The sequence below is a fragment of the Cetorhinus maximus genome, chromosome 4 (assembly GCF_964194155.1).
Source record: "Cetorhinus maximus chromosome 4, sCetMax3.hap1.1, whole genome shotgun sequence".
NCBI lineage: Eukaryota > Metazoa > Chordata > Chondrichthyes > Lamniformes > Cetorhinidae > Cetorhinus > Cetorhinus maximus.
The window spans coordinates 102,609,970-102,630,146 of NC_135882.1; the positions used below are offsets into that span (position 1 = coordinate 102,609,970).

General features: G+C 45.0%; 1 protein-coding gene across 1 annotated transcript in view; it reads right to left on the bottom strand.

Annotated features, from left to right (window-relative positions):
- Positions 1-56: 56 nt before the first annotated feature.
- LOC144680088 (putative Polycomb group protein ASXL3) overlaps positions 57-20,177 on the bottom strand; it is a 350,418-nt gene continuing 330,297 nt past the window's right edge. Inside the window, exon 12 of the mRNA XM_078541234.1 lies at positions 57-4,230. Coding sequence (XP_078397360.1) covers positions 520-4,230 — 3,711 coding nt within the window. The 3' untranslated portion in view covers positions 57-519. The remainder of the gene's footprint in view (positions 4,231-20,177) is intronic.

The following is a 20,177-nucleotide window of genomic DNA, read 5'->3' on the forward strand; positions in this document are numbered from 1 at the left end:
ATCATATCTAGAATAGAAGACTTCCTTTTTTTTGTATTCCAATTCTTGTTTTTGGATTGCTTTCTCTAAGTTGTTCAATTGTCATCCGACTGATAAAGCAGACAGACCATTTGTACTCATGACACTACCTGTAACTCTATTGCTCTTCCTGTTGCTAAGAAGTGAGGATTGCTGACCTGCTCTTTTCCTTGGGAGCAAATTGTGTGGAATTGCTAACACAACCCTCTTCCCCTACCAGTTCACCAATAGGTGTAATGACATACCAACGTACAGCAATTATTTATCCAACCATCTAATGCTACCTCTTCGAAAAGTGGAATTTGGTAAACATAGGGAGCTATGTAACCCAGAACATTATTGGAATAAATACTGCAATCTTGGAATTTGGTGTAGTACAGTGGAGTTCTCAAAGGGTTAACAAGACACCCTTTAAGATTCTTTAGCATGATAAAGTTATGACAAAACATTCCTATTCCTGTGCTATGCATCATGAAAATAATCCTTTTGGTGAGGCATCCTCTATCGTACTACTAAGCAGGCTACACATAATTTTGAAGGCCCTATGCAGTCATCATGGCAGAAGGCTCCACATCCTTTACACATAATCATGGCCTTAAGCCTGCAAGAGCACTTCAACTCCAGTTCTTCACCACCACTGGTACCAGAAAATCTATGAGCTGGAATGGAAGTGTTCTGATTAGACAAAGTAATAGTGTTGTTTCCACTACTTCCCAAAAAACTACCAATGGACTGTTCAATAACAGAGGCAGCTTGTTTCAAATTAGTGCCACTGAAATGTAATGTGGAATAATTTCCATAGAGTTGCTGCTGATGCAGAAGTTTTGTGGTGGCAATCTGTGAGGCTGGTTTATTAGACTCAGAGGGCAGAGGGGAAGGAAAGTCAGATTCATTTACTATTTTGCCCAAAAAGACATCCATTGTTGGTCCAAAAACCTTTACGTGTTCTTTTGTTTCATAATGGTCACTTGAAATATCTTTGACATCCACCGCACAGCCATTGTTTAGGCCCTCAACATAAAACTGCTCCATTTTAATACCACTACAGTTATCAGTTGTAGAAAGCAAACTTGTTCTTTTATTGGTTTCCATAGTAACAGATCCTCGGTTTTGATTAGGTGGCACTTCGCATTCGCTTAGTGTCGTAGGATGTTTTACAGATTTATTCTGGACACTTTGTGTTGCTCTGCAGCTGCTATCAGTTTGCTTAATTTTAAGGCTATTTGAGAAAGCAGCATCTGTGCATTCCTGATCTGTGTTTGGAGATGTATTGACTTCTGTTGAGGAGTTAAATGCTGGGCTGCTTCTCTCCAGATGTTGGTTGAACGTTAATGTATTTGGATTGGCATAGCCCAGTGTGGTTGGTTGGGTAGCTTGCAGTGAGGCTTCTGCTTCAGCCAATCGTCTCAAATTAACAGAATTTTGGTGAGTGTTATGCTGTCTCTGTGAGATAGGGGCTGCAACAGTCAAGATGTTGCTGTTATTACTACTGGTCAACAAACTCTGCTCAAAACTACATGAAGACAAAGGTCTCTTGTGCTCTTTAAACTCTGGGCTTTGAGTAACCTGGTGCTGAACAAAAGCCTTGTTAATCCACTCCTGTTTAAATAATGTCTGCCGTTCCCCTGATTGATCCTGATCCATATTGAGCGGACTCTGTGCCCACATTTTAACCCCTACAGCAGTGAACTGCTTTGCTTGGTTAAATCTACTTTGTGACTGTTCTCCTATAGACTTAGCCTGTCTCTTGCTTACTTGCATATCACGAGTTTTGCATTGAATCTGCCATACTGTTCCCCAAGTATGCCCCTTAGAGGCCTGGGAAAGAGAATGAGGAATGTTAATGGCGACATCTCTATCAGCTGTAGTCACTTTGGATTCAGTAGAACCTTGAGAGGGCAATGGAAGCCTATTAATTTCAAGTCTGGCACCTGATCGAAGCTGAGGCAGCACTTTCTCCAAAGGCAAGTTGCCTTGCAGCAACTGTGTCACAAGAGGGTTGTTGGCTTCGACTGATGAAAGATGACGATGAGCGCTTCCAGGCGCAGAAATCCTTTCTTGGTTTTCTATAGCTGCTAATGTGAAGGTCTGAGACTGTTTTATGCCCAAAGGTGTTTTGGAGTCTTTTCCTTGCAAATTGTCTACTTCTGGATTGATTTGAGGGTGAATGGCATTTTCTATTGCATCATGGTTTTCCAGATGCTCTCCCTGTTTAGTTTCAGAGCTATGTGCAATGGGCAAACATTCTTCCTTTAGCCTGGACTGATTAGCTTTGGCCTCGGCAGAAATGTTAAGAGATTCTAATGTTCTTTCTTTTGTATCTATTGATTCTTCAGGGTGTGTATAAGTGTCCAATTTGTTACTCTTCACTGTACCATCATCATATTCTTTATGGTTATTCAAGTTGTGGCTTTCATTAATGTTGCTCACTAGTTCATTGATACTTTGTGTATCTTCACTGACAAGATAACTTGATTTACTTTGGTTTGAGACATTTTGGTCCTGGCTATTAATAACCATTCCTTCCAAATCTGTGGAGTTTTTAACTGCAAAACACTGATGTTGTGGATCAGTAAGTTCAAACTGTAGGTCGGTACTGTCTGCTGTTTCATGCTGAAGTGTAACTCCTTGTGAGTCTTTTGATGGTAGCGGTAAACTGTCATTCTTTTGTTCTGTTAGCACCTCAGAGTCACTGCTTTTGCTGCTGTTTTGTAATTGATTATCACTGTCTGGTTCGGGCCAGTTACTGACAAATTCCTGAGAATGTACTTTATTGTTCAAGGCAATTTCTGTTTTAACCATTTCAGCCTGGGAGTCCATACCGAAATTTGAAAATAAAGTTCCTAGCATGGTATGTGAATTAGCTACACTGTAATCCACATCAGACCTTGACACTCCTTCTGTAATGATAAGAGGTTTCAAAGAGTTCAAAAGCTCAGCACTTGCAATACCAATTTTTTTCTCATTTCCTGAAGTAGGTCCCAGATCTAGTGACAGGTCTGCAGAATTTGGGATGGTTGTAACACCAAAGTTGGTTGGCATGTTAATATTGCTGGCAGAATTCAAAGTACTATCAGAATTTGAAATGTCTGTACTGGTAACACAGCTGGGCAATGTGGTGTTATCAACAGAGTGTTGCCCAGAGGCACCATAATTGTTATTAACTTCATTTTCATTACTGTTGAGAATGGTTATGTCATCAGCAGTGCTTGGAGTTGAACTTTTAGTAGAAGAAATGGCTCTGGTGCAATACTCTGCCAGGGCAATACTCTCTGGTAAACATTGCATGGATGTATTCTGTGCAGTGTGAGCTTTGGAAACAATGTCTACAGAACATGGAGAGATAGTATTATTATCAAAATCATTAGAACTTGGGACAGTAATTTCATTAGTGCAACTTGGCAGTGTGTTATTAGCAGCACTACTTGGTGTGGGATTCCGATCAGCACAGCTTGGCGTGGCACAACTATCAGCATATCTTGGCATGCCAGTACTGTTAGCGCACTTCTGTTTGATAATATTGTGAGGATGCTGTTCCTCGACACAAGTGCTGGGTACAGTAATATTGTCAGTAGAAGTGGCCATAGCAAAACTAACAGTGCTTGGCACTGCAGTATTGTCAGTGCGGTGTAGAATTGTAGCATTACTGACGCAGCTGGACGCTGTGCTACTTTGAGCAGAGTTAGCCACTGCAGCATTATCAGGAGAATAAGGCATAGCACTATTGGTGGCATTATCATCAATGTTTAGAACAGGAGTGCTTTCAGTACAACATGTTATAAAGGTATTTATGGAAGGGATATGATCTGCTTTAACAGTCTCTTCACTCTTTGAAATGCTGGTATCCCCTACTGCAGCCCTGCCTTGTTTACAGATGGGCTGCTCATCTGATTGCAGTAATTGTGTTCTTGCCAGATGTTTTGCAAGTAACTTTGCCTTTGTTTGTGCTTTAATATCTGCCAGTGTTCTGGTCTGTCCTCCAGTTGATCCCGTATTACCGATTCCTCCATCTCCCAATGTGCCAGCTGCTGCTGCTGCTGCTGCCTCTCTCTGAGCTCTAGCCTGCTGTGCTCTGGCCTTGATATCTGCAAGGGTCCTTGCACCAGTATTTCTTCCTCCACCTGGAACCGCACTGGAGGATGACTTTGGACAAATCTGGTAGGATGGATGGCTCCTGATGACAAACGGAAGTTTGATCCTTGACAAGTGAATCTAATAAAAATAAAGCATCAAATTAGATCCCTGCAAATACACTGAGAAATCAGAATGAATCTGAGTATCCTGTTATATGCATTAGATTATTTATTTAAAGAGCATTACAATGTTCTGCATTTGTTCAATTTTGGCAATAACAGATTTTCATAATGCTAAATTTAAAAAAAACAAAGCTTGGGTTCAGTCATTGCTTGAGAAATTGTTATGGCTATTCTGTAGCAAACGTCATTTAGAGGAATGTCAATTTTACAGTTAATACTTTGTTCATGTTCGTGTTTTAATCACATTTGCTTTTTAGTGTAAGTGTTTTGATCAGTTCATAAGATCAGGCATAAAGGGTAGTCTGTAGTTTTATTTGAATAGGTGTCATAGTAACATATTAATTTTTGTTTGTGGGAGGGAAAATAATCTGGGATGTGAAGATAAGAAAGGGGTTATCTTGCATCTGTCTACACCAGCAGGGAGCCTCTCCCACTGAGTCTTCAATAAGGAAATTATGGATGCACTGTCCACATTTTACCTTTCATTCATTTTAGTGTCAAAATAATTTAAGGTGGTGAGCTGTGAGATGATAAATTTTGGGAAGAAAAGCAGGAATGTGACTGTAGACTTAATGGAAAGACCAGTGAGTTTAACCTCAGTAGCAGGGAGATTAATGCAAAGTGTCATTGGGGACACTTCTAATAATTACTTAAAACACTCAGGCTTGATAAGGGATACTCAACCTGACTTCAAGAAAAGGAAGTCATGTTCCATAAACCTGATCCAGTTTTTGAATAAGTCAATTGAAAGATAGATCAGGCTGATGTCAGCTCTTAGGTTTTGAGAAAGGTTTCAATAAAGTTTCACAGAGCTGCAAGCGCTAAAATTAAGTTAATGGCATTCTTGTGGGAAGGATCATAAATCCACTAAAGGGCTGTATACATAGGGTAGGTTTAAATGGTGTTGCTTCTCAATGGGATCTGGTCTGAGGTGAGCTACCTGTGGAGATTCGTTAGAGAATGGCAACCCAACTAAATTATTGAAATGTGATCCAAGACCCAATTTTGAGCTGGCTGAGGGAAGAAAGGAGGGCAGATAATCCAATGGAAGTGGGGGAGGGGAATATAGATTGAATATAGGATAAGAAGTTGTTTTCATGATTACTTTTTCTCTTTGCCTTTGTGAAGGCATCTTCAATAAAGGTTTAGCTCAGATTGACAACTTCGTGCATGATTTCAGTGGAAGGTAAAATCAGGAGAGGTTTTTAATGGGTGCTTGAGCTGATAGCGCACATTTTGCACCAGCATCAGAGGTCAAAATGACCAAGGATTTTACCATTTTGCATCATAGTTTAAGCGCATCTTTTAGATGCTTGTGTTAAGTAGATTTCTATTGCAGGCACAACACAGCACGCTTTGGCCTGGATTTTCCCTCCCGAGGCAGATAGCATGAGTGGGGAAATTCCCTGGCTTGCCGCACCTGCCTTGGGAGAAACTCCCCCGAGTGGCAAAATCTTCATTCCAGAGAGGCAGATATGGGATAGAGTCGAGCCCACTACCCTGGATGCAGATAGGAGGTGGCCACATGGGCTGCCTAATGCCAAGCTGGGCTGTTTAAAAGAGCCACCTCAACTCTTTGAGTCTTCCCCAGTTGTTTTGTTAAACTTGTGGCCTCTAACCCTCACTCTTCACACCACAGCACCCCTTCACCCACTCCCCATGCCACCTTGTCAACTTGAAGTCAACCCATCCACCCTGATCTACCCCATGGCCCTTATAATCCCCATGCCAATTTTATGCCATCCCATCTTCCACACCATGTCAACTTAATGCCAACCTATGCCAACCCATCTACCACCCTTGGCCTTTACACCCTCCATGCCAACTCACCCAGAATCCTCCATGGGTAGATCTGATGAGCCATGTTGCGATGAAACAAAATAAAGTTCTAAGTATCTATTACAGCCTCCACTATATTAAAAAAAACTGTCATATTCATGAAAGCCCATTCAAAACCTTTAAATCTCCTCAAGTGCTTAATCCCTTATAAAAACAAACTTCTATCCATAACTGCATATCAAAGACAGTTAGTCCTTTAATAACCTCTTTGAGTCAATCAAACTGTGAATTTAGAACACTGCAGTGATAATTGTAGCTTGTGGAAAGCAGCCAAACATTCATAATGACATAATAATAGCCCTTAAGAAAATGTCAACAAGCAACTATTGTTACTGCTAGAACAGAATTTTTTATAACTCTCACTGACACAGCTTTTAATTTTTTTTTAAAGTGCTGGCGATTTAAATAACTTCACATCATAACAGTTCTAAAGATCTTATCTGCCCTTCAAGGGCATATATATCTACTCTAAAAATTAGTGACTCCCACAATGCGGTTTAAGGCCCTTGCTACAACAAAAATGGGGTCTGTTTGAACTCAGTACTGAGTTTAAATGGCCCTGCTGACTTTGGGTTTCCCTTACGTGTAAGTCACACCCTGCCCCCTTTCCTCTACTGGTGAAAGTGGGATCAGTCAGAAATGGGGTTGGGACTTCCACATCCAGGTCTTGCCCACCATTTTTAAAGGTCCACAGTGTCTCTGCGACTCCATGAAAATCTGGACCTTAGTTCGGGACATCCCCGAGATCCAGTAGAGTGGGGGTGAAAACCTGATGCAAAGGGTTAGTTTTGAATTTTGCCGTATGGACAGTAACTTGGCCGAGTTGATCCCCCGCCCCAATTGTAGTCCATTATGTGAGGTTCTACAACAGGTAGACGATTCACTGCGGCTCCAGAGAGCAAAGCTGAAAATGAGCCCCATGAATCTTGATGTCCATTTCCTCTTCACTGTGCTTGGGAACTCAGCATTCCCGAGGTAGAGCAAAAAGGAAAGAAAGTCTACTCTAGTCTGTCAAGATTGACACATGAATAATGTGGCAAAGTGGATAAATACTGAAGGGAAGCCAAGCCATTAATCCTATTGGGAAAGGAAATGGGGTGAAAACCGCTGGAGAGAAATGGCCAGGAAAGAGAAACAGATAACTTGCATGTGACATCATATCTTTGAAAACTTATCCTCTCACTTTTCAGACAAAAAAAAATTGGTAAACGCTTTTTAAAGAAGATTTTTTAAAGTTGTGCTTTATTTTTTAAAAGCCCGGGGGCATGCACTACTGGAGCTTCTCTGCTAATTTGTCAGTGGAACAGCCAAGTCAAACAAAACAGGAAATTGGATGTAGTTTATCACTTCATGCTCTGCACACTGCATAGGGAATCTAAAGAGTAAACAACAAACTGCACAGTAAGATTAAACAGGTGCACAAAATAAAACAAAAATGAATTTCCAAACAGTGGGTGTATAAGACCCTCTCTCCTCTTCCCCACTATTACTCACCCCCACCTCTTCCAGAACTGTTATAAGCAAAGACGATAATGTTTAATGGCAAGCTGGGATAATAGAAGAGCAATAGGTCTCCACTGTCTATAAATCAAGAACTAGTTATTCAAAATATATTGCCATTTGGTAATTTATTCCCCGCATACCACAAACTAAATCACTTTGTTTTTCCCGGGAATTCTGCAACCCCCCATTGTATGGATAGGTCCCTTCCACATGTGGTCTAAACTGTTTTTCCAGCAGACTAGTGTACAAATTTTTTCCTTGACTGAGGATACATTATATATTTATTGGCAGATTGCTGGACGCACTTAGATCGATGGCCCAGATCTTCCGGTCTCCAGATAGTCGGAGACTGGATGTACTCCCCGAGATACACTCTGGGACCCTGCAGAGCTCCTGACATATACACCTCTGTGGGAATTCCCTGGAAGTTTGAAATTCTGACGGGCACTTCCTCTGCTACCCAGTACCCTGAGCAAAAATTCCGACTCTGAGTTGAGTTGGAGACTTCGGACAATTCCGACTTCTTTCCTGGATAGTTGCCCAGAAAATGTTAGACAAAAAAATCCTAGTCTAACTCCAGGGCAGCTAAAAATCCTGCTCATGGTGTAAAATGATGCTACTTAAGAAAACATTCAGGGCAGGATTTTTACCTCGTCAGGCGGGCTTGGTGGGCGGGCCTGGGAACAGCCCCAAAACCGACTGCCGCCGCGAAATCGGGTCCCAACTGCGATTTCACGCTGGCTGACCAATTATTGGCCAGCCAGCATGAAAGGCGCGCTCAGAGCCTCAGCGCTGCTGAGGTAGGGGCTGGAGGAGCTTGAGCGCTGGAGTGCGTGCTTGTGCGGGGTAGCGTGTACTGAAAGCTCCCTGAAGGCACAGAGCTGCCTCAGGGAGCTGAAGATTTTTAACATTAAAAAGAAAGAATTCAAAAATAAGGAAAACATGTCCCCTTATGTGACTCTGTCACATGAGCAGGGACGTGTTAAAAATGAGTTTTAAAATTTTTTATCTTTTTATTTACTGTACCCGCCCCTGGGTGAGGTTTTGTTAAAAATGCAAAGGCCGCTTGGCCTATTCGCCCGCCCACCAACTGAACGATTGGACGGGCATCGAAAAATTAAATTTTATTAATTGATTAAGGGCTTTAATAGGCCTCTTAATTGTCGGCAGGTGCGCTGCCGCCTCTTGCACGTGCATGCCCACTGAGTGAAATATCGCGAGTGTGCGGTGACTCGGGGTGCTTGCCTGACGTCATCGCACACTATTTCACTCCAGTTCAGGTCAGGCGCACCCGCCCGCGGGACGAAAAATTCTGCCCCATGCAACTAGTGCCAATTGTGTGAGAAGCTTCAAGTGGAACTGAGAGCATAAAATCATTTCATTACACCCTTGCTCAAGACAGTGCATAGCATAAATAGAAAATGAAACATGCTCTGTCATCTCACTGCATTATCCGTTAATCTAACATCAACATTCCAAATCATAACGCCAAGCAAATAAAATTAATTTTTACATACTTGTTTTAATTTCAGTTTATTCTTTTTTATTTTACTTTTTCCTTGGAACCCATCATTCCAGCAATTCACATATTCTCCATGTCTTTAAATGTGGATAATTTTCATTTAACTGCTTGGATGAAGTGGATTGCCCACCCATTATAGAATGCGTCTGATTTTCATTCCATTTAGTTCATTAGAATGAAACATGAACAGGTTCTATAATGAGTGAATGGTCCACTCCAACAGATTGCCACACAATCAGTGAAGATAAAAATTATGCTCCATGACATCAGCCAGTTAACCATCTCCTATTTTCCACTTAACACTTTACGGCATTGGAGGGTGAGGGTAGGGGGGGCAAGGAGGAGGCACTCCATATTTTAGAGCTGTCCCCAATGGGCACAGTGGACCCTTCCAAAAAGATGTACACCCCCACTTCCTGCCTGCCAGCAGCACATGTAGTGAAAGCTGCCAGGCTGCTCGCCATCCCCCCACCTTCCCCCGCAGACTGAAAAATTTTGGTGGAGGCGGCATGAGGCCCTTAAGTAGCTGTTAATTGGCCATGGATCTAAGGACAGATGGACTGCCTGATACCTTTCTGCTCCCCCATATTATGGGTGACAGGTTGGGGATGCATGGAAAGGTGGCAGACTGGCCACCTGCTTTGTTTTATGTACTCCCCAGCCTTCAAATACGCTGGCAAGGGCAGGGGGGTAAAGTTCACTCCCTTGTTTCAGATTCCCTGCATCTGAAATTCTTTGCCTCTTGCTTTTTTGTTTTCAGTTTCTTTTATCCAGCCTCATGTACATCAATAAATAATCTTGTGTGGACAAGGAGGGATTAATAATTCCAGTGACAGCTTGAAACACAAACTCCTACTTCTTGATATGAAGTTGTTATTCCGCTTTGAAGTGGGACATAATGGATCAGGTTTAGCATGAAAAAGTTGTAATTTAATTCTGCCATGCTGGTCCTTCCTGATTTGAACTGCATTAATCTTTTACAAACATGGAATTGGAGCATAAATACAGATTTACATTCATTTAATTAATATTTTTGTGATTCCTTTCCTCATTCCTCATTACTCTTTCCACATTATCTATGACACATCTCTTATCTGCAGCTACTAAGTGCAAACCGTACAATTTATTTATTTCGCTTGGTACCTGCAATGCTTTGGGTCAAATTTTACTATATAAACACCAAAGTAATTTGCAGGTTTTTTTTAGATAAAGAAATGTTAGAGCTGAAAGGAGGTGATAATGTGGATAAGAGAATGTACTGCAGACAGTGGCAGCTTCAAATCATAGAAACTCACAGCACTGAAGGAGACCACTTGGACCATTGTATCCATGCTGGTATTTGCTAAAGCTTTTGAATGCTGAGGAGGAAGAGTCTGAAAACCAAATGTGGCCATGTTGGAAAAGAATGGCCACATAGAAGGAAAGTAAATTTTTTAAATAGACCTTGCCTGAAGACTCCATTTGAAATGGTTCTTAACTGTCTGGAGGTCTTCTCAAGTACCCCAGCCACATTATGGGGAAGAGCCAAAACTGGGGAAGACCCATAATGTTTCCATAAACATTGGGGCCTTTATGACGCTTGAATACATTTAATTCTCTGCATCATGTTGTGTGGCACCACCACCGTGCTAAATGGGATAGATTTCGAACAGATCTGGCAGCTCAAAAGTGGGCATCCATGAGGCGCTGTGGGCCATCAGCAGCAGCAGAGTTGTACTCAACCACAACCTGCAACCTCATGGCCTGGCATATCCTCCACTCTACCATTACCACCAAGCCAGGGAATCAAACCTGGTTCAATGAACAGTGCAGGAGGGCAAGCCAGGAGCAGCACCAGGCATACCTAAAAATGAGGTGTCAACCTGGTGAAGCTACAACGCAGGACTACTTGCGTGCCAAACAGCGTAAGCAGCAAGTGATAGACAGAGCTAAGCGATTGCAAAACCAACGGATCAGATCTAAGCTCTGCAGTCCTGCCACATCCAGAAGTGAATGGCGGTGGACAATTAAACAACTCACTGGAGGAGGAGGCTCCACAAATATCCCCATCCTCAATGATGGAGGAGCCCAGTACATCAGTGCAAAGGATAAGGCTGAAGCATTTGCAACAATCTTCAGCCAGAAGTGCTGAATGGATGATTCGGTCTCCTCTGGGGGTCCCCAGTATCACAGATGCCAGCTTTCAACCAATTTGATTCACTCCACGTGATATCAAAAAATGGCTGAAGGCACTGGATACTGCAAAGGCTACGGGCCCTGATAATATTCCAGTAATAGTACGAAGACTTGTGTTCCAGAGCTTGCTGCGCCCCTAGCCAAGCTGTTCCAGTACAGCTACGGCACTGGCATCTACCCGGCAATATGGAAAATCGCCTGGGTATGTCCAGTACACAAAATTCAGGAGAAATCCAACCTGGCCAGATACCGCCCCATCAGTCTATTCTCGATCATCAGACATGGAAGGGGTCATCAACGGTGCTATCAAGTGGCACTTGCTTAGCAATAACCTGCTCACCAAGACAACACTCAAAAAGCTTGACACCATCCAGGACAAAGCAGCCTGCTTGATTGGCACTCCATCCACCACTTCCAACATCCACTCCCTCCACCACCGATGCACAGTGGCAGCAGTGTGTACCATCTACAAGATGCACTGCAGGAACTCACCAAGGCTCCTTTGACAGCACCTTCTAAACCCATGACTACGATGATCTAAAAGGACAAGAGCAGCAGGCAGATAGGAACACCACCACCTGGAAGCTCCCTTCCAAGCCACTCACTGTCCTGACTTGGAAATACATCGCCGTTCCTTCGCTGTCGCTGGGTCAAAGTCCTGGAACTCCCTCCCTAACAGCACTGTGGGTGTACCTACACCACAGGGACTGCAGCGGTTCAAGAAGGCAGTTCACCACCACCTTCTCAAGGGAAATTAGGTTTGGGCAATAAATGCTGGCCTAGCCAGCAATGCCCACATCCCGTAAATGAATTTTAAAAATATTCTCAGGTTTCCAATGTGCAATTTGTTGTTCTAGCATGGGTGCATAGCATATGTTGGACAGCCTCCCCTATTCTCTAATTCAGCAACACTCACACTCACTCTCAACATTTTGCCCTCTCGCTCCCATCCCTCACAGTCACCCTCCTCAAATATTCACCCTTAGCAATCAGTTAATTCCTCACACTTCGAACTCTCTGCCTTCGGAGGAGAAGAGAAGCCATAGCTCCAGGGAGAGATAGAGAACTGGGGGTGAATTTGCAGCCATGGCCACCCTGACCTCAATGGAGGCGGAGGCCCTGGAAATCAACAGGTGGCACCAGTAGAGGCCATTGGTGATGGAGAGACAGGCAGCCCAGAGATCCGGTGACAGCATTAGCTACCGCACTGCCACTTGGTATTTGACTTTCTTTGATTTGGCTTTTCATCGTCCACAGGTGCATTGATGTTGTCACCAGAGGAAATGGGGGAGAAGCCTGAGCAGTTTTTAGGGGAGAACCAGTGCCCTCAGATAGCACCATCATATCGCTACTGTGCAACCTCCACCAATGCAAATATACACATGTCAGTGGATCTAGCGTCACGGGCAGATAGACAGGGTGGCACATGATGAGGAACATATCACATGTGAGCAGGAGTAGGTGCTGGAGACAGGGACAACAGTGAAGAATCCCCATCAGAGAGCGAAACACACTTCAAGTTCTGTTCAGGGGTCGGGAGGGCGGTGGGTGGTAGGGGGCAAACACCTCATCCACTAAATGGGAACTTGTGGAGCAGTAATGGGAAATCTGTGTGTATCTGTCAGCATTTCCAGAGGCAGCGAGCAGTCTTGGAGAGAGAATGGATTTTACTTACATTTTACTTAACAGAAGGTGGAAAGTCACCGTTTAGAGTCTGCTCACAACAGATGATGGTTGATGGGGTAGAGAGGAAGGTCCAGCAGTGTGTGGAAGAGGAAGATGTACCGGGGGTGGGAGAGGAAGAGGTGTCAAGATGGGGTGAGGTTGTCAGGGGGGAAATGAAGGTGTAAGGGAGGAGGTTGGAAGGTGGGGAGGGAGTACGGGGAGGTAGGAAGGGTTAACTGGGAGAAGACTGCAACTGGAGAGGTATGTGTAAGGGGGGTGGAAAGTGTAAAGGAAGGAGTTCAGAGGGAGGAAGGAGTGCAGAGAGGGGAGGCAGTCTTGGGGAAGGAAGGGGTGCAGAGAGGGAGGGAGTCCAGGTGGAAGAAGGAGTATGGAGAGGGGAGGGAGTCCATGGGGAGGAAGGAGTGCAAAGAGGGAAGGAAATAAGGCTGGAGGAGGAAGTATGGGTGGAGGAAGGAGTCAGGAAGGGGGAATGTCTAAGCGGGGGTGGAGGTTGGGGCGGGGTGGGGGGGGAGTGGTTCCAAGGCAGGGGATAGGGTGCAGAGGGGGGGGATGTCCAGGTGCAAGGGAGGGCTCTGATAAGTCCATGGCTGCCTTCAAGGAAGAGAACTAAGGGTGGGTGTGGAACAAGGGAATGGTGAGAATGACGGGAGGCAGAGTGAGGCGGTAGGGTGGGAGGGTGAAGAACAAATATGTAGGCAAATTTCTGCTTGTAAGAACAAGAGGGCAATAATAGTAGGAGACTTCAACTATCCTAATATCAACTGGGATTCAAACAATATAAGGGGCACTGAGGAAGAAAAATTCATGCAGTGTGTCCAGGAAAATCTTTTCAACCAATTAGTGACAAATCAAATGAGAGGAGATGCAATTCTAGACCTAGTCTTGGGGAACGAAGAAGGGCAAGTGGGTGAAGTGACAATTGGCGACCATATCGGGGACAGTGATCACAATTCAGTTAGATTTAGCGTTAGCATCAAAAAGGACAGAGATAAGGCCGGAGTAAAAGTCTTGAACGGGGGGAAGGCAAATTTTGCAGAAATGAGAAGGGAGTTGGCTGAGGTGGACTGGACAGCACTGCTGGAGGATAAAACAGTGGAAAACCAGTGGGGAGCACTAAAAAGCAAGATCCTAATTTTACAAAGTAGACATGTCCCCTACAAAAATAAGAGTGGTACTGCCAAATCTAGACCCCCTTGATTGTCTAGAGGAATACAGGGGAAGATCAAACAGAAAAAGAAAGCTTACGATAGGCACAAAGAACTAAGCACTGCAGATAGCCTAGATGAATATAGGAAGTGCAGGGACGAAGTAAAAAAGGAAAAAAGGAAATCAAAGAGAGGGCATGAAAAAAGATTAGCAAGTAAAGTTAAAGATAACCCAAAGATGTTTTACCAATGCATTAATGCAAAAAGGTTAGTTAAGGAAAAAGTGGGACCTATCAGAGATGAAGATGGAAACTTGTGTGTAGATGCAGAGGCTGTGGGAAGGGTTTTGAATGAATATTTTGTCTCCATGTTTACAAAGGAAAGGGAGGATGTAGATATAGTAGTCCAGGAGGAACACTGCAAGATATTGGACGGGATAGTCATAAAAAGAGAGGAAGTACTCGAAGGGTTGAAATCCTTGAAAGTTGATAAGTCACCAGGGCCAGATGGATTGTTTCCGAGGCTGCTGAAGAAAGTCAGGGAGGAGATAGCAGATGCTCTGAGGGTGATTTTCCAATCTTCACTAGATACAGGGGAGGTACCAGAGGACTGGAGAAATGCAAATGTAGTTCCATTGTTTAAAAAGGGATCAAAGGAAATGCCAAACAATTATAGGCCAGTTAGTCTTACATTGGTGTGAGCAAATTAGTAGAATCAATCCTGAGAGATAGGATTAACTGTCATGTGGAAAGGCATGGACTAGTCAGGGATGGTCAGTGTGGATTTGTTAAAGGAAGGTCTTGCCTCACAAATTTGATTGAATTCTTTGGGGAAGTGACAAGAAGGGTTGATGAAGGTAGTGCAGTGGATGTTGTGTACATGGATTTTAACAAGGCATTTGACAAGGGCCCACATGGCAGATTGGTCAGGAAAGTAAAAGCCCATGGGATTCAGGGTAATGTGGCAAACTGGATAAAAGGTTGGCTTTGGAACAGGAAACAAAGGGTAATGGTTGATGGATGCCCTTGTGAATGGAAAGTTGTCTCAAGTGGTGTTCCACAGGGCTCGGTGTTGGGACCCTTGCTGTTTGTGTTATATATTAACGATTTGGGCACGATTGGGAAATTTGCAGATGACACAAAGATTGGCCGATTAGTGGATAGGGTAAAGGATAGCCAAAATCTCCAAAACAATATAGATGGGTTGGTGGAGTGGGCGGTAAAGTGGCAGATGGATTTTAACATAGAGAAGTGCAAGGTCATATATTTAGGGAGGTCAAATAGTTACAGGGATTACACAATAAATGGGAATATATTAAGAGGGGTAGATGAAGTGAGAGATCTTGGCATACAAGTACACAGGTCCTTGAAGGCTGCAGTTCAACTAGACAATGTTGTAAAGAAGGCATATGGAATGCTCTCCTTCACTGGTAGAGGTATAGAATATAAAAGTAAGGATATAATGTTGGAATTGTATAAAACATTGGTGAGGCCACAACTGGAGTATTGTATGCAGTTCTGGTCACCACATTATAGGAAGGAGAGAGTGCAGAGAAGGTTTACAAGAATGTTGCCAGGGTTAGAAAAGTGTAGCTACGAGGAGAGATTGGATAGGTTGGGGTTATTTTCCTTAGGACAAAGAAGGCTGAGAGGTGACTTGATTGAGGTGTATTAAATTATGAGGGGAATAGATAGAGTGGACAGGATAAAATTGTTTCCCTTGGTGGAGAATTCTAGAACCAGGGGACATAGATTCAAGATAAGTGGCACAAGGTGTAGGGGGGACATGAGGAAGAACTTTTTTACGCAGAGAGTAGTGGGTATCTGGAATTCACTGCCTAAGTTGGTGGTAGAGGTAGAAACTCTAAACTCTTTCAAAAAGTACCTGGATCTGCACCTTAAATGCTGTAAGCTGTAGGGCTATGGGCCGGGTGCAGGAAGGTAGGAGTAGAAAGGGCACCTGGGTGTCCTCAGACTGGCATGGACAAGATGGGCCAAATGGCCTCCTCTGTGCTGCAATTTTTCTATGGTTCTATGGTTCTATGTTGAGGGTTTGCTGATTGCAGTAGAAAGGATGGTGAGGGTGGTTGGTGGGGACTCAGAGGGAGACACAGACCCTGGGGATGGGAAGGAGGAGGTCGGGGAGGTGAATGTGGATGGGGGTGGGATTTTCGGGAAGTAAGAGAACGTGCACGTTCACCTGGGCATTCCTGAAGGAAAAGGGTTACGGCTGGTAGGGGAGGGGAAGGAGATGCCGGGGGGATCAACAATGATGGGGGAGAGGAAATGTGTGACTGTGGGAGGGGAAAATATGGGGGAGCACACGAAAAAGTGAATCCATACTATGCTGTCCAAATCAGAAGTGAAATGACAGCCTTGGTGGGCGAGATCAGGTGCTGCATGGGAGTGTGATCATTGGGTGTGCAGAACTGCAGGTCAGCTCAGATAGACAACTGAAAGAGAACCCCAGCAGGCAGCATTGAAAATGTTCAGGACATTGAGATGAGTGTGATGCATTAAGGATCTATGTGTGTGGGAGAGTGCTTGCACGAGGCTCAGAAAGGCTCTGCCACACACACACTTGTCCCTCCAGAGTCACTCATTGGCTAGCTGTTCCCTCTGCAGTGATAGAGGATGAAGTTGAGGGGCTCACAGGCAAAGGGGACTCGGAGGGAGAGGACAGCCTCTGAGATTTCTGAGTGGATGACCCAGGGGTGTCCAGCTGCCGCTCCTCCTCCCTTCTGGTGTCCGGGGGCCCTGGCCTGACTCCTTGAGTTTAGGGAGCATCTGGAAGGACGTCAAGATGCCCCATTTCCTTCTCGCATTGCCACTGCAGGGATTCACCCATGCGTCCTGCGATGAAGTGCAGGTCTGCGCGCATCTCTGCGTTCTGCTGGACCAGGGTCTCCATGGCGTCTACCATCCTTCCTGTGGAGACCTCCATACATGTGCATGCTCATCAGAGAGCAGGTGGACACATTCCTCCAATTCGCGTGCCACCCTGTTGAGGGCTTCCAACAGTTCTGTGTGATATTCTCCCACCTTCTGCTGACTCTTCAGGATGAGCTGGAAGGCCAAATGCAGAGGCTCGTCATTGGACTCGGACCTCACAGATACCTGGTCCCCAGCAGTCCTCCAAGTGCTAGGGAGCTCGGCTGAACCTGCCTCCTCTTCCTGCGGAAATGAGTCGTGTGGTGACCACCAGATTGTGAACCCGAGCCTGCTCCAGATCTCGGCTCCACCGAGGTGTGTGTCTCTGCAGTGGTGCAGGATGTGGGTAAGCACTGTGACCGGTCTTCCAGACTACTTATTTCCAACTTTTCAATGGAGGAAGTGTCCTCTTTGTTGGAGGTGAGGACCTGGATGGAGCTGAGGGACTGGCTGGCTGAGGGTGTCAGTTGCTTGGCAGAGCTCCCTGTGAACCAAAGTAGAGATAATTAGTGCATGGCAGCAGAGTCAAAAGCAGGAAAGAGAGCACACACATTTGCATTGAGAGAGAGATGATGTGGTGCAGGATCCTCACAAGGGTGTTCACTGCCGACCTCACAGTCACTGCAGGCACAGTCCACATCCTCACCAGTCAAAGCGATGGCACACTCCTCAAAGTGAGTGAGGGACCTAATGTGGGCCACTCCACCCATGGTCTGGGACCTCTTCCTGCTGATGTGAGCAGGCTTCTCCTCCATGAAAACAGATGGAGACAGTGCGAGCAGGACACATGGCACTGTGTGGATGTTTGTGTGGTTGGCGGCGTGATGGACCGGATAAGGCCGCGAGCTCAAGAGGATATAAGCCTGATGGAGATGTGAGGGTGTGTCTGAGATTTAGAAGTGTTTTCCCTTGAGGTGTGAGATCCCTGTGGACGTGCGATGGGTTTGGGGGTGTGTGAGATGAGAGTGATGAGAAGAGTGAGTTACCCTGGTGGAACGAATAAGACCATTCATCCTGTTTTGGCACTGGTTGGCTGTCCTCTTTTGCAGGGCATTGGCGTTGACCACCGCTGCCACCGCCTCCCATGCTGAATTGGTGATGCAGCTGCCCATCCTGCTGCCAAAGCCAGGATAGAGGACTTCACAGCGGGCCTCCACGGCGTTCAAAAGGCGCTTGAGGGACGCAATACTGAAGCGGGGGAGCTGCAGTCTTTTTGCCTTTCGGGGTCATCATGCCTTCCATGCGGCAGTCCTGGGTTGGAAGCACTGAGAGGTGTGCATGCAGCTGTGCTTTAAATGTGGCGCCCGGTGTGGTGAAGTGGCGAGGTGATGGTATGGCAGCCAAATGAGAGCTTGCCCACCATGAAAATGGTGTGTCTCCTGGGAATGTATAATTATGCGACGGGTTTGGGATGATATGGTGTGAAAAGCTGCCATTGCGGCCGGTGGGTAAAACACCATTTTACCGCACTTAGTGCAAATCTGGGACGATTCCGCCCTATGTAGATAAGCTGCTGATTGCATTGGAAGAACTTGGCAAAGGTTTTTTGGGAACGGAGGTGGCCTTTTAACCTGCCTGCTCTGGGCTTGGCCTGCCTGGACTCCAGAAATTCTCGCCTCCTGGCAGTCTTGAGATGAAAGCAGGAATGGGATGTGTGATTAGTGTCATCTCCTAATTCCTGTCTCCGACATGAAAATTTGGGGTCCATCAGGTCAGTTTCACTCCATGATGAGTTTCTGCAATGTACTCACCTTCTCCAACCTGGTGAGTTGCAGACACAGCGTGTAACCCGCATGTTGTTGGAAGAAAGGAAATCCAGGTTTTAAAAGGCTCTTAATTGCCTTTTAATCTACCTTAATTGGCTTCTCACCAGACCCGTGTGCATTTACTGTTGGCCTTGCAAGCTGCCCCGAGGAGAGTTGGGTGGAATCGTGTCAGGATCCCGGCCTGACGTCCTTTTCTGGCACTTTTCCACCCTGCACGCTCTGGATCCCTTCTCAACTGGGCTAGGAAGATTCTGCCCAAGTTTTATGTGAAGGTGACTACTCTGAGCTGGGAAACTCAGTTAGAGTTGATCTGTACTTAGACTTCACAAATCAAAACTATCAGGCATATAGCGACTTGAACCATACCAAGAAACGGCCCAAAAGGCAATGGGTTCAGCATTTGGGACACTTCTCACAGAGCACATCATCCTAAATTCAATTCAGCACCAACATTTCTAACCAATCCCTGGGCTTGGAATCAATAAAAGTTTTCATGCAATGGAATCAATGACCAATTACATCATTGGAGGAGGCTATTCACATCCTGGGATCCAGCCTCCGGTGCTCTTTTCTGTAACTTCTTTCCCCCCAGATCCTTTCATATTCCTCATTTTCAAATACTTATCAAACTCACTTTTAAATAATCTTCCAGTCTGCCTCAATTGCTGCTAGTGGTGAAGAAATGCACTGGTGTGATAGCCTGCAGTTCAAACTCTGTCCTTCTCTCTTACCCTTGGTTCTCTGGGAAGGGCATTCTCCCTGTGATCCGGCCAATATTTATCTTTCAGCCAACATGACTAAAACAGATTATTTGGTTAGTTTCACATTACTGCTTGAGGTTCCTTGAGGTGTGCAGATTGGTTTCCATAGTAGCCACACTACAACTTCAAAGGTACTATTTTGGCTGTAAAGTGCTTTGCGAAGTCCTGAGGTCAAGAAAGGTGCTACATAAATGCAAGTATTCCCTTTTCCTATGAGAATCTTCAGTCTCCATTCCATTGTTTCCCTCATGGGTGAATGTGGAACAATTTTTACTATATACTGAGAGTAAAGTCCCCAGGTTTCACTCATCCTTCTTTTGGTGCAGCTCCCTCTAACCACATTGCTGCTGCTGCTCCCATCTCTGCAGGAAATGCTGGGCCCCATGCCTGCCTTAATCCCCAGTCTCCCCCACAAAACGCCAATGTTCAAATACCCAATCTCTCTCTCTTTCTCCTCAAGACCCATTCCCATTGTTCTGAGCCCCTGCCCTGAGCCTGAATTTCCCCAAGATGTCCCCATGCCAAGTCCCTCTTTCCCGAGCCTCAATTCTGTGCCCCAGCTCCTGTTCACTCTAG